This window comes from Lynx rufus, unplaced genomic scaffold, assembly GCF_022079265.1.
Source record: "Lynx rufus isolate CCGP_SWC_20201006 ecotype Redwood Valley unplaced genomic scaffold, mLynRuf1.p SCAF_18, whole genome shotgun sequence".
Classification (NCBI taxonomy): domain Eukaryota; kingdom Metazoa; phylum Chordata; class Mammalia; order Carnivora; family Felidae; genus Lynx; species Lynx rufus.
This window is the reverse complement of record NW_025814832.1, coordinates 12,969,442-12,987,828: the sequence shown is the minus strand read 5'-3', so window position 1 is coordinate 12,987,828 and position 18,387 is coordinate 12,969,442. Positions and strand designations below refer to the sequence as shown.

At 36.0% G+C, this 18,387-nt stretch overlaps 1 protein-coding gene and 1 pseudogene across 6 annotated transcripts in view; one reads left to right on the top strand and one right to left on the bottom strand.

Annotated features, from left to right (window-relative positions):
- BCAS3 (BCAS3 microtubule associated cell migration factor) overlaps positions 1 to 18,387 on the bottom strand; it is a 616,861-nt gene that overhangs the window by 441,521 nt on the left and 156,953 nt on the right. For all 6 annotated transcript variants that reach the window (XM_047080915.1, XM_047080917.1, XM_047080916.1 and 3 more), the window contains 2 exons: positions 10,706 to 10,782; positions 2,092 to 2,175 (listed from right to left, as the gene is read on the bottom strand). In XM_047080915.1, the coding sequence (XP_046936871.1) occupies positions 2,092 to 2,175; positions 10,706 to 10,782 (161 nt within the window). The remainder of the gene's footprint in view (positions 1 to 2,091; positions 2,176 to 10,705; positions 10,783 to 18,387) is intronic.
- LOC124513087 (60S ribosomal protein L32-like) lies at positions 11,568 to 14,683 on the top strand (annotated as a pseudogene).

The following is an 18,387-nucleotide window of genomic DNA, read 5'->3' as shown; positions in this document are numbered from 1 at the left end:
GGGATGGGTTAAATAGGTGATGGGTAAAAAGGAGGGCACTTGTGATGAGCACCAGGTGTTGTATGTGGGTGATGAATCACTAAATTCTACACCTGAAACTCATGTTGCAACTGTATGTTAACTAGCTGGAATTTAAATAAAAATGTGGGGGAAAAAAAAGAAATGGGTAACTTTTATGTTTATGGTTTCGTTTTTCTTTCATTTTGTAAATTTATAAATAGGAGCATGGATAAGCATTAAAATCAGACAAAAGCGGGGTGCCTCAGTGGCTCAGTCAGTTGAGTGTCCAACTTCGGCTCAGGTCATGATCTCCAGGTTTGTGAGTTCAGGTGCCACATCGGGCTTGCTGCTATCAGCACAAAGCCTGCTTCAGATCCTCTAAGCCGCCGCCCCCCCTCCGTCCCTCCCCTCTTGCACTCTCTCTCTCTCAAAAATAAATAAACATTAAAAAAATAAGTAAAAATGTTTTTAAAAATCAGGCAAAAGCATTTAAACAAAAATTAAATATTAACTACTTTATTCAAGGGTCAATGGCAGAATTTTATCAACTGCCTGAGCTAATGATGAATTTCAATCAACACCAATTCCACTGGTGACCAATGGTCTATTGGAAACTGATTGGATTAGAGTGTTGTCATCATTATAATTTCTGAGAATTTAAAATGTGGAAGACATGAGCTTATCCCTCACAGTTCTCAATATGTGGTATAGAAAACTGGAGAGTTCAAACTTGTTCTTTTCCAAGCACATTAACTCTAGCCTCATTTAACTAGAGTTTGTCCACATGTCCACATTCAGCTAAAAGTTAAACAGCAAAACTGTTACTGAATGAAGCAGGTCAGTTTTCTTTTACGTAAGCACACAAACACATTATAGCAAAGAAGACCTGAAAAGCTGTCCACTACCACAGAACTGAAAATTATTCAAATGATAATACAATGAACTATCCTAATTAACATGTATGGCACAGATAAGTCTAAAAGGAATATAATACATGAGAACTAGATCTCATTGGTATATTTTGTGGATCTATTATAAACTAACTATAGAAGAACACTGATGCTGGCTACTCTGTCTCAGAATTCTCTTCACTGAAAAAACCATCATAATTTTTACATACACAATGGAGAAAAGTAAGCCATTTTTTTGAACATTCTAAAATCGAAAGTATATAGTGCTGTAAGCATAAAGACATTCAGTATTTCATTTCCTTTCTGAGTAAAAAATATGTAATGCTTCTCTCATCAAACCAAGGAACACATTCTAAAGCATATCATGTAAGTACTTGTGATCAATCTTGAAGTATTTTTGTATTTGTTTTACATAAAACAGTGTGACCTTTCATTCCCTCCCTGTGGTTTGCTTTAAACTGTTGTTCTTTTCTGAATAGTTGTGCTTTCTATTACATACTGTCATTTAGATTCACTATGTCATCCCTATTATTAGAATTGTTTTGTTGTATACTTCACAATTCAAAAGGATAGTGATTATAAGAATACCTTATAATCAGCATAAAGTTTAAGAGCCATCATCAAAATTAACCCTCACACACACACAAACAGAGCTCACTTGACAAACACACAGAGGGCAGCCCTGTGACATGAAAGAGTCTTTGAATGTGCCAGGGGTTTGACTCAAGTTTTCTTAAGGAATAATATTCTTTTTACATGAAGAAGATTCATAAATGTTCGAAGATACAAAAGGATGTCAGTATAGATGGAATGATGGAAATCACAGAAAAAGAACCCAGAAGTCACTACTTAAAACATATATATAAAACTTCTCTCAAAAGTGTTATTAATTATATAATAGACTTTAATCTAGCTAACAGACTTCACTATTTAAAATTTGATAAATACAAACCCTATAATCATTATAATAGAAAATAATGTATGATTTATGAACCTTAAGAGATTAAATATCTAATTATGTAGTCATCAATCTTCACGAGTGGCAAAAATATTCTGACTTACTTAAGTTTATTCCACATTTGTGAACAAAAAGGGAAGGAAAAATTTCAACACAATTCAGGAGAGAAACCTGATACTTACTCCACAAAATCACAATTCCTAGGGACTACTCAATACTCACTTTAGCAGCACTAATGACGGTGGCAGTATAAGACTGAATGTTGTCTCCACAGGCTCCACCACGGGACTGATGACATCGAATCAACTGGAAAAAGAGACAGAGAGAAAAGGCAGAAAGTTATTCCTATTAAACTGTTTAATTCTACAGGCTATTAGGACAGAGCTTATTTATCAAGCAGAATGACGGTGGGAGGGGTGAATGTTTGTATGAGTGTTTCAGGCAAACAGCTAAAAGCCCTGCCAAGACACTTTTCCCTCTTTTTGTAATCTACTGGTGCCACTCAGGCAGTGTCATGCTCAAATACAATTTTTAATTATCAGATGAATAGTCTTTAAGAATTCATAAACTCTAAAATGGTAGTATTTGGGATCTGGCCGCCATTCCACAAATAAATTTTAAAACATAATCAAAGGACTTAGACTTGACTTTCTAACATTAAATATTTAACATACTAGCAAATTGGAGGTTTTGTCCTCTTAATTCCTACATAAAGATGGTAAAAGAAAAGCCAAAAAAGAGGCAAAATAATTTATCATATTTCCATTTTCAATTAAGTCAGGGGAATAGTGGCACAAACCATGCATAAATCAACTGTGAGGCATATAGTAGCTGTCCACTTCAGAGGGCTTACTAGTATTACCACAGAATGAAAAAGACGTGCCTTTAGTCACGACTGATGTAAATAAACCAACCAAATCAATTCACTTTGATTCAATTTTCAAAGTGAATCACTAGTTTGATAGCATGATTCTCTCATGGACTAAAGCAATAAACCCGGATTAAAATCTCCACTGCTCCTACACTTCCTAAATTTAGGGTTTTTTAATTCATTAGCCAGATCTTTATATTTATTTATTTTTTTATATATATATGAAATTTATTGACAAATTGGTTTCCATACAACACCCAGTACTCATCCCAAAAGGTGTCCTCCTCAATACCCATCACCCACCCTCCCCTCCCTCTCACCCCCCATCAACCCTCAGTTTGTTCTCAGTTTTTAACAGTCTCTTATGCTTTGGCTCTCTCCCACTCTAACGTCCTTTTTTTTTTTTTTTTTTCCTTCCCCTCCCCCATGGGTTCCTGTTAAGTTTCTCAGGATCCACATAAGAGTGAAACCATATGGTATCTGTCTTTCTCTGTATGGCTTATTTCACTTAGCATCACACTCTCCAGTTCCATCCACTTTGCTACAAAAGGCCATATTTCATTTTTTCTCATTGCCACGTAGTATTCCATTGTGTATATAAACCACAATTTCTTTATCCATTCATCAGTTGATGGGCATTTAGGCTCTTTCCATAATTTGGCTATTGTTGAGCGTGCTGCTATAAACATTGGGGTACAAGTGCCCCTATGCATCAGTACTCCTGTATCCCTTGGGTAAATTCCTAGCAGTGCTATTGCTGGGTCATAGGGTAGGTCTATTTTTAATTTTCTGAGGAACCTCCACACTGCTTTCCAGAGCGGCTGCACCAATTTGCATTCCCACCAACAGTGCAAGAGGGTTCCCGTTTCTCCACATCCTCTCCAGCATCTATAGTCTCCTGATTTGTTCATTTTGGCCACTCTGACTGGCGTGAGGTGATACCTGAGTGTGGGTTTGATTTGTATTTCCCTGATAAGGAGCGACGCTGAACATCTTTTCATGTGCCTGTTGGCCATCTGGATGTCTTCTTTAGAGAAGTGTCTATTCATGTTTTCTGCCCATTTCTTCACTGGGTTAGCTTATGAAGGTAATTGAAGAAGATTTAAAGAAATGGAAAGACATTCCCTGCTCATGGATTGGAAAAATAAATATTGTCAAAATGTCAATACTACCCAAAGCTATCTACACATTCAATGCAATCCCAATCAAAATTGCACCAGCATTCTTCTCGAAACTAGAACAAGCAATCCTAAAATTCATATGAAACCACAAAAGGCCCCGAATAGCCAAAGGAATTTTGAAGAAGAAGACCAAAGCAGGAGGCATCACAATCCCAGACTTTAGCCTCTACTACAAAGCTGTCATCATCAAGACAGCATGGTATTGGCACAAAAACAGACACACAGACCAATGGAATAGAATAGAAACCCCAGAACTATACCCACAAACGTATGGCCAACTCATCTTTGACAAAGCAGGAAAGAACATCCAATGGAAAAAAGACAGCCTCTTTAACAAATGGTGCTGGGAGAACTGGACAGCAACATGCAGAAGGTTGAAACTAGACCACTTTCTCACACCATTTACAAAAATAAACTCAAAATGGATAAAGGACCTAAATGTGAGACAGGAAACCATCAGAACCTTAGAGAAGAAAGCAGGAAAAGACCTCTCTGACCTCAGCCGTAGCAATCTCTTACTCGACACATCCCCAAAGGCAAGGGAATTAAAAGCAAAAGTGAAATACTGGGACCTTATGAAGATAAAAAGCTTCTGCACAGCAAAGGAAACAACCAACAAAACTAAAAGGCAGATCTTTATATTTAAAAAAAAATTTTTTTAATAAAATGACAGGGGCACCTGGGTGGCTCTGTTGGTAAAGCATCCAATCTTGGTTTCAGCACAGGTCATTTTCTCAGAGTTTGTGGGTTCGAGACCTGCATCAGGCTCTGTGCTGACAGCACGGAGCCTTCTTGGGACTCTCTCTCTCTCTCTCCCTCCCTCCCTCCCTCCCTGCCACTTCCCTGCTTGCTCACTCTCTCTCTCTCAAAAATAAACAAATAAACTTTTTAAAAATTAAAAAAATAAAATGACAATTTTAGAGTATTAGAAAAGCTCCACATTGTGTTATGATTTTAAAAGCCTACATAATTCAGAAAGAATCTACCTCTTTCAAAACATAAAAACAAAAATGCTTATATGATTTAAAACATGATTATTTGATAAATATGAATGTCACCTTTTTATTCTTCTAAAATCAAAATTTTTATATCGCCGACACTACATTGAAAAGCAATTGCTCAAAGCAATAATAATATGTTATAATGGGGTATCTTTAGAAGTCTGATATGAAATGTCAAGCTGCCACACTAAACGTGTTGTTGCATGAGCAAATTTCAAGGCCAGTAGTGAGGAAATTTTTCAAATGACAGATGATCACAAATGTGATTTCACATAGGGGAAAACAGGTAGTTTGAAAGTGATCATTTCAGCTAATAAAAAGTATCCCTTTCATTCACTCACTCGCTCATTCAGTCATAAATACAATTTCAAAGAATTATGCAAGTTATCCCTCTGCTGCCTCCTGCCACATATGCAATGAAAGACATTATCTTGGAAATACTACCATCTTTTCTCTGCTTCCAGTAATTAAAATAATCAAGGATAAATATGTGAAAATAAGCAACACTATCACTTTTTCAATTCAACTGAAACCGAGTCAGCATTTCAACACAAACATAACTAAGCCAGAAATTTTTGTTTAAAACTTTAGACTTGTTAGAAAATTACACTTGCAACTCAATTCATCAAAATTAAAGATGAATCAGAAATTTCTGTAGTGCAAACCTCTATAAAATGGACTGATTTTCAAAAAATATAAGTTAAAAGGCAACATACAAAAGAGCAAGTATATTATTTAATCTTTTGGAAAGAAAGGGAAATATAAATACATATAACAATGAAATATATAAGCAAGTAAATAAAACATAAAAATAAAGGTAAGTGTATGTAATTAGATATCAAATGAAAACTGTAACAACAATGAAGGAAGGCAGAAAGGGAGAGATAAGGATAATCTAATCAAAGTAATATTTGAACACAGTATTTGACTGTATATCTTCAGTTTGGGGCAGCAGTGGGACTGGAGAGAACTACAAGAAATCCTGAACTCTTTTTATTTGGCTTGATATTTGTAGTTGTGTGAGCAAACAATTCTGCAATTACTTTTGCCATTATAGGATTCAACAAATGAAATAAATGTGTGATATCAGAGTCTCCCATGCGAAACAAGGAACATATAAATAAGAAATAAATGGAGGATGAAAGGAAAGAATCCTGTGGAAAATACCAATGTCTAACCTTCATTTCCAAAATACGTGTGTGTGTGTGTGTGTGTGTGTACAGGTGTACAAATACATATATGTATTTGTATATTTTCCCATTATGTATGCATAGAAGTATGTGTGTTTCCAAACTTTGTCCACTGAAAGTGTCTAGAAGTAAAAACACCCCAGTAACAATGAGCACATCTACTGGACAAAGCTAAGTATCTAAAGTTCTGGCCCATTAAAAGGAACCAGGAAAATAAGAAGTAGCAGATTCCAGGGCTGAGACAGGGCAGATGCTAGATGAACCCTCTCCCTCTGCCCTTCCCCCACTTGTGCTCTCTCTCTCGCTCGCTCTCTCTCTCTCAAAAAAAAAAAAAAAAAAAAGATTAAATTGACTAAGTATTTAGGAGTAATGTGATATATGCAACTTACTCTGAAATAATTAAAAGGTCAATCTGAGTAAAAGATATATGGGTGTGCTTTGTGCTATTTGTACTATATTTATTCTTACAACTTTTCTATAAGCTTTCCTAGTTAAAAGTACATTTAAAAAGAACCATTTATGGAATGCAAGCTGGTGCAGCCACTCTGGAAAACAGTATGGAAGTTCCTCAAAAAACTAAAAATAGAACTACCCTACGACTCAGCAAGTGCACTACTACACATTGATCCACAGAAAAAAGGTGTGCTGTTTCGAAAGGGCACATGTACCCCCATGTTTATAGCAGCACTATCAACAATAGCCAAAGTATGGAAAGAGCCGAAATGTCCATTGATGGATGAATGGATAAAGAAGATGTGGTGTGTGTATATATATATATACACACACCACATCTTCTTTATCCATTCATATATATATGTGGTGTGATATATATATATATATATATATATATATATATATATATATATGTAAAATGGAGTATTACTTGGCAATCAAAAAGAATGAAATCTTGCCATTTGCAACTATGTGCATGGAACTGGAGGGTATTATGCTAAGTGAAATTAGTCAGTCAAGAGAAAGACAAAAATCCTATGACTTCACTCATATGAGGACTTTAAGAGACAAAACAGATGAACATAAGGGAAGGGAAACAAAAATAAAAACATGGAGGGGACAAAATATAAGAGACTCTTAAATATGGAGAACAAACAGAGGGTTACTGGAAGGGTTGTGGGAGGGGGGATGGGCTAAATGGGTAAGGGGCACTAAGGAATCTACTCCTGAAATCATTGTTGCACTATATGCTAACTAATTTGGATGTAAAGTTTAAAAAATAAAAAATAAAATAAAATAAAATAAAATAAAGAGAACCACAGAAAGGCAAACCCAATCAGTATATATGGCGTCTTGCTTAAAATTTTAGTCAAAAAGCATTTTCATTAAAAAAGATTGTTACTCCAAAATTCAATTAAGTTTGCAATTCCACACTCAGCCCCAAAACCAAAGCAATCAGACACTGGTACTAAAACAATCAGAAACTGTTAATAAATACTAGCATTTACATAAATGCTATTGGAAATACATGTATCTGAAAATATTTCTTCCAAAGGATGGTAGAGCTATCTGATTAGCAAACTCCCCATAAATGCCACTACACTTTCTGATCTCTGTATGTAATGCTAGATATTATCAACACATATCTCTACAAAGGCAAGACAAGCAAGATAACTGGCACATACCCAGTATGTATCTGTGAAGGGAGTTTCCTCTGCTAGAAAACGATATGTAACTATTTGCATATCACCTACAATTCTAAATGGGTACTTTCCCACATGTGAGAATACATCTACAAGAACCAAGGGACAATTTATACATCTTCTTGTTGGATGTCTCCAGCACTCAAAGAAATGTATTATATATTTAAACATTTGAAGACACCATTATGTTACCACACTGAATTGTATGCCTCTTGTCTTGTTTGAAAAGAGTAATTTGTAAAGAGCTATTTTTATGAGATATACTAGAAAATGAAGAGAAATAACAGAATGGAGCATAAACATGGCATTCAGTAAGATACAAAGTATCTATCTGTAGCAAACAGAATTTTGGAAAAAGTATCAAGGAATTCATCTACAAAAATAACTTTCTGCAGTAGTTTCTTGATTTTGTGAATTCCAGAGATTTACATGCTATGTAGTTTCTCCAAATAATTATTGTACTTACCATATCCAGATTTGTGTTAAGAACTCTTCAATAAATATTATTTCCTATTATTCTGCTATTATCTCAATATATAACTATACAAGCAAACTAAAATGAAACAAAAAATGATAATCTTCTTTGAAGTCTGTAATATTTTTTAGATTTCATCCTATATTCACATGAAGGGCACTAAATGGTATAAAAAAGATTTCACATTTTCTTTCTGAAAATTCAATTTGTCTTTGGTTTTGAATTGGACATAAATAAAACATAAAAACAACTAAAAGATTCAACAAAATGTGATCACCTACGATTTAATTATTAAGACAAATAGTTTAACCCTTGTTTAGATTTAGTTGTAGACACATAACATCAATTAAATTATTCTATGCCTCAGTTCCCAATCTACCAATAAAAACAAAGTCATTCCTGGGGCGCCTGGATGACTCAGTCAGTTAAGCAGCCGACTTTGGCTCAGGTCATGAGCTCACGGTTCACAAGTTTGAGCCCCACATCGGGCTCTGTGCTGACCACTCGGAACCTGGAGCGAATTCTATGTCTCCCTCTCTCTCTGTCCCTCCTCCACTCATGCTCTTTCAAAATTAATACATTTAAAAAAAAATTTTTTTTAAGTCATTCCTGCCCCCTGATTTCTAGCTCCACAGAAGCTATTAAAGTAGTATCAATGCTGTGCCTAAGATCGATGGAGTAAAGTTCTCTATAAAAAAACAAGTCTAGGGGCAGCTGGGTGGCTCAGTCGGTTGAGCGCCCGACTTCGCTCAGGTCATGATCTCACAGTTCGTAAGTTTGAGCCCCACATCGGCCTCTGTGCTGACAGCTCAGAGCCTGAGCCTGCTTCAGAGTCTGTATCTTCCTCTCTCTCTGCCCCTCCCCTGCTCATGCTCTGTCTTTCTCTCTCTCTCAAAATAAACATTAAAAGTAAACAAACAAACAAACAAACCAAGCCTAGGAGTGCCTGGGTGGCTCAGTTAAGCATCCAACTCTTGGTTTCGACTCAGGTCCTGAGCTGGTGAGTTCAAGCCCGGCGTTAGGCTCTGTGCTGGCAGCAAGGAGCCTGCTTGGAATTCATTCTCTCTCTCTCTCTCTCTCTCTCTCTCTCTCTCTCAAAATAAACACATAGCAAAACTAAAAGGCAACTGACAGAATGGGAGAAGATATTTGCAAATGACATATCAGATAAAGGGTTAGTATCCAAAATTTATAAAGCACTTATCAAACTCAACACCCAAAAGGCAAATAATCCAGGGAAGAAATGGGCAAAAGACATGAATAGACACTTCTCCAACGAAGACATCCAGATGGGCAACCGACTCATGAAAAAATGCTCAACATCATTCATCATCAGGGAAATACAAATCAAAACCACAATGAGATACCACCTCACAGCTGTCAGAATGGCAAACATTAACAACTCCGGCAACAACAGATATTGGCGAGGATGCGGAGAAAGAGGATATCTTTTGCATTGTTGGTGGGAATGCAAGCTGGTGCAGCCACTCTGGAAAACAGTATGGAGGTTCTTCCAAAAACTAAAAATAGAACTACCCTACAACCCAGCTATTGCACTGATCCAAGGGATACAGGCATTGATCCACGGGATACAGGTGTGCTGTTTCGAAAGGGCACATGCACCCCCATGTTTACAGCAGCACTATCAACAATAGCCAAAGCATGGAAAGAGCCCAATGTCCATCGATGGATGAATGGATAAAGAAGATGTGGTGTGTGTGTGTGTATATATATATACATACACATATATATGTATATATATATGTATAAATATGTATATACATATACATACACACACACACACATACATACATACATACAATGGAGTATTACTCAGCAATCAAAAAGAATGAAATCTTGCCATTTGCAACTATGTGCATGGAACTGGAGGGTATTATGCTAAGTGAAATTAGTCAGAGAAAGACAAAAATCCTATGACTTCACTCATATGAGGACTTTAAGAGACAAAACAGATGAACATAAGGGAAGGGAAACAAAAATAATATAAAAACAGGGAGGGGGATAAAACAGAAGAGACTCTTAAATACGAAGAACAAACTGAGGGCTGCTGGAGGGGTTGTGGGAGGGGGAATGGGCTAAATGGGTAAGGGACATTAAGGAATCCACTCCTGAAATCATTGTTTCACTATATGCTAACTAATTTGGATGTAAATTTAAAAAAAAATTAAAAATAAAATAAAAAATTAAAATTAAATAAACACATAAACATAAAAAATTAAAAAACAAAAAACAAAAACCAAGCCTAGAAAATTAAAGTTGAGCCCAAATACTGATCCTAAGCAATAAGGGAGATAGGATAATTACTGGTTGCCCAATTAAAACCAAAATCTAACCAAAGAAAAACTAGTAAGTTAAATATTCATTATTGGTTGGCAATGAACTTTGGAAAATTCTTCAACACTTGCTCCATTACAAACAATCCAAACATGAGCCACACCTTACCTTGTTTTCTGCATAAGCAAGCCAACGGCTCCCAAGAGCAATAGGATTCATGTTGGGCCCTGGGCAAGGATAGCAGCCTGAAAAATTTGAAATGGCAATATTGAGATATTTCTTAATAAGTTTTCTGTTGGCGCATCATATTTTGATGCCATAAAAACAAAACAACCAAATGGTTTTATTTTCTCAAGTCTCACATAAAATTCCCATAAAACTGGTCATTATTTTAATAGCTAAGTGAAGTTCTTTCTTTTTCCCCCTCTACAGTTTCCTTTTGGTTTTGGCACCATTCCAATAAGAAACAAATCTGGGAACAACTGGTAATAACTTTTAGCAAAAATTGGGCATTTTTTACAGTTACTCCTAGAACAAGAAAGAGTAGCTAAAAGGAAACAATGCTTTTAGGTCAAGCAACAATGTTTAGAGAAGAAAGAAAAAGGATACAATTGGTTCATGAATTTAAAGGCAAAAGATAACAAACACCTAAAAAGAAAATGATGATACACTGGTGAGAAGAAAAAAACAGAGCAAGTACTTAAGTAAGGCACCAGGGAGGCAACGTAATTCACCAAGATTGCTTCAATGGAAAGATGATGGAAAACTAATTTGCATAATCTTGTGTATTTACATTAAGCACTCTACTTCATTCTTCTTGCTTTCAGTCCAGCCAATAGCAAACTAGTAGGAAGGATTGCTTTGTGGCTCCTCCTCTCAGGAAGAATAAATCATACAGTCGTGATAGTGGACACCATCAATGCATGGAAACTCCAATGCCGTCTTCCTGAACTACTAACCAAGACACACCACAACTCAGTCAAGTAAGTGACGTCTGTCATCCTAGAGGCTCTCCTCTCCCCTCCTAGCCATGCCAGTTAGGTCTTTGAGTCGAGTGCCCTCATCATCAACTACACAAAATAATATTTCACTGAGTCACAAAACAGCTTTAAAGGATCTACTCAAAGGCAACTGCAAAATCAGACAACACAAAAAGCCTAAACTAAAGAACTTCAAGTTTATCATTCCACAAGTATCTGGTTAATATTTTCACAAATGTTCTCCTCCAAAATGTACACCAGAGGATCAAACTGAGATATTCTATTTCACAGTTTAGGTCCCAGTTTGGAATCTAAATTTATACAATCTTGAGACAAACAAGATTTTATAACAAAACCCTTTTCTTCTTGTAGCAAAATAATAGCCAAATTACCTGAATCATGACCATAATAGCAAAAAAATAACATGACCTGAATTGTAAACTGCACACCTGACAATGTGTTACCCTGCAGAAGTCCTGGTCTGTGTTACTGACCCTAAGAGGAATAGAGTTATCAATGTATGATAATTTTTTATCCAAAAGCATACTTATTAATGAGAAAAAGAACAATAAACTACTTTAAGACTTACTTTCAATAATAAAAATAATTTATATGTTCTGTGATATATTTATTATTTTTAAATTTATTTTCTATCTTCCTCCCACTTGATTAGGGGGTATGTAAGGTCAAGAATTTGTGTCTGTTGCATTCACTACTGAATCTCCACTGCCTAGAATAACACCTGAATGCAGCTTGATAAATACATCTGAACAAATTAAGAAAACTTTTCAAATATTCAAATAGTGTGCTCACCTAAAAGCCAGATCTTTCATTTCAAAGCCACTTTTTTAATAGGAATCTTTCAAAAACATAGATCTTTTGTAAACATGTATTACATGCTTTCTGACTCAGAAAGCCTTCTGAATAGCAACAGTCACCATTCTGAAATGCTAGTGTCACTGTGTTCGCAAGCACTAAAGAAGCACACATTGCTGCTGCTTCCATGACATAGCAGTTTTCATTTGAGCTCCTTCAAATGCCATCTATTTTGAGTTTCCCTTTTTATTTATTTGTTCAAGTTTATTTATTTATTTTGAGAGAGAAAGAGAGCTCCAGTAGAGGAGGAGCAGAGAGAGAGAGAGGGAGAGAGAAAATCCCAAGCAGGTCCTCAATTGTCAGTGTGAAGCCCCATGCAGGGCTCGAACTCACAAACCGTGAGATCATGACCTGGGCCGAAATCAAGAGCCGAACACTTAACTGACTTAGCCACCCAGGTACCCTGAGTTTTCCTTTTTAAAGAAGATAAAGATTTTATAAAGCAGATAATGGCCCTAAGAGAAGATCCATATGTCAATTGAAATACAAATCAAATATGAGGTTTCTAATTTTTGCTCATCTTAAAAAAAAAAAAAAACACAACTTTTTGTTTCTTTCAAGCTTTAAAGGGTTGTGTTTGGGATGTTTTGGATTTTGGGAAAACTGACCTCTAGGTAATATATCCACTGAATGTGTCCACATATTATGGACACATACAAAGGACCAAGGCCCACTAAAATAGTACAAAGACAATACACTCTAACATATGTTGTGCAGTCTCTTCATAGATTTAATTATTATAATCCCATTGAGTAAACTAATTCAAACACATATTCCATAGATATTTTCAGAGCTGGAAAATGTCCTATAAGAAAATTTCCCCCTTTTAAATATTTTTTGACAACTTCCCCCTTTTAAAATGTCATGAAAAAAAAGAACCAAATGAAAAACAGAAATAAATACTTGTGAACTTCAGCATTACATTATATGTAGCTAATGCCCTGAACTTTAAAGTCAATGTAATCTAACTATCACTCAATTCAGGTAACAATTTCATCTCAATAGATCTTAATAAGTATATTCTCCTTTCCAAATACTAGAAGATACTAAAGGAAAAATGTAGTTAACAATTCTTCATTTCACTTTTTGAGTCAATGTTTTTACAAACTCAGTGGACCTCAAGAATTATTATGTACTAGAATGAAAGCAAATTGTTTTTCTGTTCTCCAAAAAACACTTTACAGCTGGAATCACCAGACCATCAGCCACTCAGCACTATCCCAACTTTATAAGCATGACTCCTTTAAAAATTAACCACTGCCTCCAGCTAAACTTTGAAAACAAGGCGGGGGGGAACCCAATCTCTATAATACTAGGACTAATTCCAACATGTTTTACAATGTTTGTGAATAAAATAAGAGAACTGTATATTAAAAATACGGAGATTTCCAAATCGAAATAAAGGTAAAATCCAAGAATAACACATTAAATGAAGATTCCTCCATTACTAAAGAAATATTTTTAAAGGCACAGGAGACTGATACAATTTTAGATGGCATCCTCCCATAAGGTTGATCCCTAATGGGGAGGTGACCTGATCCCATTTTGAAAAACAAAGGATTTAACTACTCTCTGTAACACTCTGCCTTATTTTTCTTGATAAAGACAACTCAAAAGATTTCAGACCTTTTTGAAAAAAAACAGATGTCTGCATTTATGGTCAATTAACTCTCAACAAGGGTAGCAAGACAAGTCAATGGGGAAAGAATAGTCTTATCAACAAATGATGACGGGCCACCTCCATATCCACATGCTAAAGAATGAAACTGAAACCTGACCTCACACATACTGCATACAAAAATTAACTCGACATGAATCAAAGACTTAAATGAAAAAGTTAAAAGTACTGCTCTCTTCCTTGGCACTGCCTGCAGGGTGGCAGCCATCTCCTAGCTGCCCTCAGACCTCTGGTGAAGTCCACGAGCATAAAAAAGAGGACCAAGAAGTTCATCCGGCACCTGTCAGACTGATATGTCAAAATTAAGTGCAACCGGTGTAAACCCAGAGGCACTGACAACAGGGTGTACAGAAGATTCAAGAGTCAGATTTTGATGCCCAACACTGGTTACAGGAGCAATAACAAAACAAAGCACATGCTGTCCAGTAGCTTCTGGAAGTTCCTAGTCCACAATGTCATAAAGTGCTGCTGATGTGTAACAAATCTTACTGTGCAGAGATTGCTCACAGTGTCTCCTCCAAGAACCACAAAGCCACTATGGAAAGAGTAGCCCAGCTGGCCATTAGAGCCACCAATCCCAAGGCCAGGCTGCACAGCAAAGAAAATGAATAGACAAACAGCTTCTGTACATGTCATATTTGTGTTAATAAAACCATAAAACTACCAAAAAAGTTAAAACTATTAAATTCTTGGAACAAAACATAGTGGTAAATCTTCATAACCTTAGATTAAGCAATGCTTTCTTAGATATGACACCAAAAGTATGCGTGATAAAAGAAAAAAATAAGTAGGGCGCCTGGGTGGCTCAGTTGGTTAAGCATCCGACTTCGACTTAGGTCATGATCTTACAGTTCATGAGATCGAATCCCACACTGGGCTCTGTGCTGACAGCTCAGGGCCTGGAGCCTGCTTCAGATTCTGTGTCTCCCTCTCTCTCAGCCTCTTCCCTGCTTGTGCACTCCCTCTCTCTCAAAAATAAACATTTATAAAAAAAATTTAAAGAAAAAAATAGAAAAATTGGACTTCATCAAAACTAAAACATTTGTGCTTCAAAAGACATCACTAAGAAAGAAAACAAACTCAGAATGGAAGTTTTACAAAACATATGTCTAACTGACTTGTATCCAGAATATAAACAGAACTGTAACAACTTGATAAAGAAAACACAAATAACTCATAAATTTTGACAAAGAAGATATATGTTGGTGAATGAACACATGAAAAAAGATGCTCAACATCATTAGCCATCAGGGACACGCAAATCAAAAGTACAATCTGATAGCATTTCATGAGATATTAATAATATGGCTATAATCAAAGAAAGGTAGTAACAATCACTGGTGAGAATATGAAGAAATTGGAACTTTCATACACTGAAGGTGGGAATGTAACCTGGTGCAGTCACTCTGCCTGGCAGCTCTTCAAGCAGTTAAGGATAGAATTACCATATGACTCAGCAATTCAACTCCTCATTGCATACTCGAGAAATGAAAACACATGTCCACACAAATACTTATATCCAAGATAACTGAAAATACAGTTGACCCTTAAACAACATGAGTTTAAACTACACAGGTCTACTTCTATGCAGATTTTTTACAGAACACTACTGTAGATGTATTTTCTCTTCCTGATGATTTTCATACTAACATTTTATTTACTTTGACTGTAAGAATATAGTATATAATACATATAACATACAAAATATGTATGAATTGACTGCTTATGTTATTGATAAACCTTCTGATTAACAGTAGGCCAAGTTTTGGGGTAGTCAAAAGTTATACGTGGATTTTCAACTGTGTGTGCATTTGGTACCCCTAGCCCCCATGTTGTTCAAGGGTCAACTGTGTATGTCCCCACAAAAACCTTTCATTCATGAAAATATTATTCATAATAGCCCCAAAATGGAAACAAACTAAATGTCCATCACCTGATGAATACATAAATATGGTATTATCCTCACAATTAAATATTATTCAGCAATAAAAAGAAATGAAGAATAACATTCCGTTGTCTGGAAATCCCACAGCTTATTTTTCCATCCACCCACTGAGAACATCTTGCTTGCAGTGTGAATCAAGCTGCTATAAACAACTGTGCAAGTTTTATAAGTGGACGTCAGTTTCAAACTCCTTTGGGTAAATACCAAGGAGTGTGATTGCTAGATTGTATGGTAAGAATATGTGTAGTTTTGTAAGAAACTGCCAACTCATCCTCCAAAGTGGCTATATCACTTTACATTCCCACCAGCAATGTATGAGCGTTTCCGTTACTCCACATCTTTGTCAGCACTTGGTGTTCATTGTCAGTGTTCTAGATTTTAGTCAGTCTAATAGGTGTGTGATGGTATCTCGTTTTAATTTTACTTTCTCTAGAAACATATGATGTGGAGCATCTTTTCATATGATTATTTGCTATCTGTGTATCTTCTTTGGTGAGGTGTCTGTTGAGGTTTTTGACACATTTTTTAATTCAGTTGCTTCTTCTTGTTGAGTTTTAAGCATTGTTTGTATATTTTGAATAATAGTCCTTTATTAGATGTGTCTTTTACAAAAACCTTCTCTTAGTCTGTGGCTTGCCTTCTCATTCTTTTGATGCTGTCTTTTGCAGAGCATAAGTATTTCATTTTAATGAATTCCATCTTATCAACTATTTCTTTCATGAATTGTGCCTTCGGTGTTATATCTAAAAAGTCATCACCATACTCAAGGTCATCTAGGTTTTCTCTATGTTATCTTCTACAAATTTTATACTTTTGTGTGTTACATTTAGGTCTGTGATCCATTTTGAGTTAAGTTTTACAAAGGCTGTATGGACTGTGTCTAGCTTCAGTTTTTCACATGTGAATGTACAGTTGTTCTAGCACCATTTGTTGAAGAAACTATCTTTGCTCCATTGTACTACCCTTGCTCCTTTGTCAAAGATCTATCTCTGGGCTCTCTATTCTGTTCCACTCATCTATTTGTATATTCCTTTGCCACTGTCACACTGTCTTGATTACTGTAGCTTGATAGTAAATCTTGAAGTCAGGCAGAACATGGCAGAAACTTGAATTGTATTACCAAACAGAAAAAGTCAATCTGAGAAGGTTATGTACTATGCGATTCCAACTATATGACATTCTAAGAAATGCAAAACCATGGAGATAACAAAAAGATCTGTGGTTGCTGGGGCGGGGAGAGCAGGGATGAACAGGCAGAGCAGAGGATTTTTAGGGCAGCGAAAATACTCTGTATGATATTACAATGATGGATATATGTCATTATACATTTATCCAAACCCACAGAATGTACAAAACCAAGACTGAACCCTAAGGTAAACTACAAACTCCAGTTGATAATGATGTGTCAATGTAGCAAATGTACCACTCTGATAAGTAACATTGAAAATGGGGGACACTATGCATGTATAGGGACAGTGAAATCTTTGTATCTTCTGTTCAGTCTTGCTGTAGACTTAAAACTGCTCTTGGGACACCCGGGTGGCTCAGTTGGGTAAGCATCCAACCCTTGATTTTGGCTCAGGTCATGATCTTATAGTTTGTTAAGAGTGAACTCTGCACTGGGCTCTCCCTAGTGTGGAGTCTGCTTGAGATTCTATCTCCCTTTCCCTCTGTTTAGCTTGCACACATGCTCTTTCTCAAAAAAATAAATAAATAAAAATTTTTTAAGAACCTGCTCTAAAAAAATAAATATAAAAAAAAACCTTTTAAAAGAACTGACATCCTACAACATGAACTATGATTATCTATGTTCAATAAAAAAAAAAAAACACCAGTCACAAAAGACCACATATTCTATGAAGTCCAGAAAAAAACTCTCAACACCCTCTCAAAAAGACATATAAGCACATAAAATATTAAACACCACTTTAAGAGATTAATTTGACTTTCTTATAACTGATTAATGACCCTCTTTGTTTTTTAACATTTATTTATTTTTGAGAGTGAGAGAGACAGAGCATAAGTGGGGGAGGGGCAGAGAGAGAGAGAGGGAGACAGCAGAGAGCCCGACACGGGGCCTGAACCCACAAGCTGTGAGATCATGACCTGAGCCAAAGTCAGACGCTCAACCGACTAAGCTACCCAGGCACCCCTGATTAATGACCTTCTTAAAGTTCCATTAGCTTTCTGACTTATTTTTGCTTTATTTTTCATGTATATAAATGTATCATGAATTTAAGAGTATTGCCATTGTGGGGTTAAATGTGTAGGAATTATGTGGAGAGGATAGGAAAGTCACAAGTTAGTTCACTGCACACATATCCATTGAGTGTCCACTTTGTACTGGGCAACTGCCCAGGCTGTGAAAACA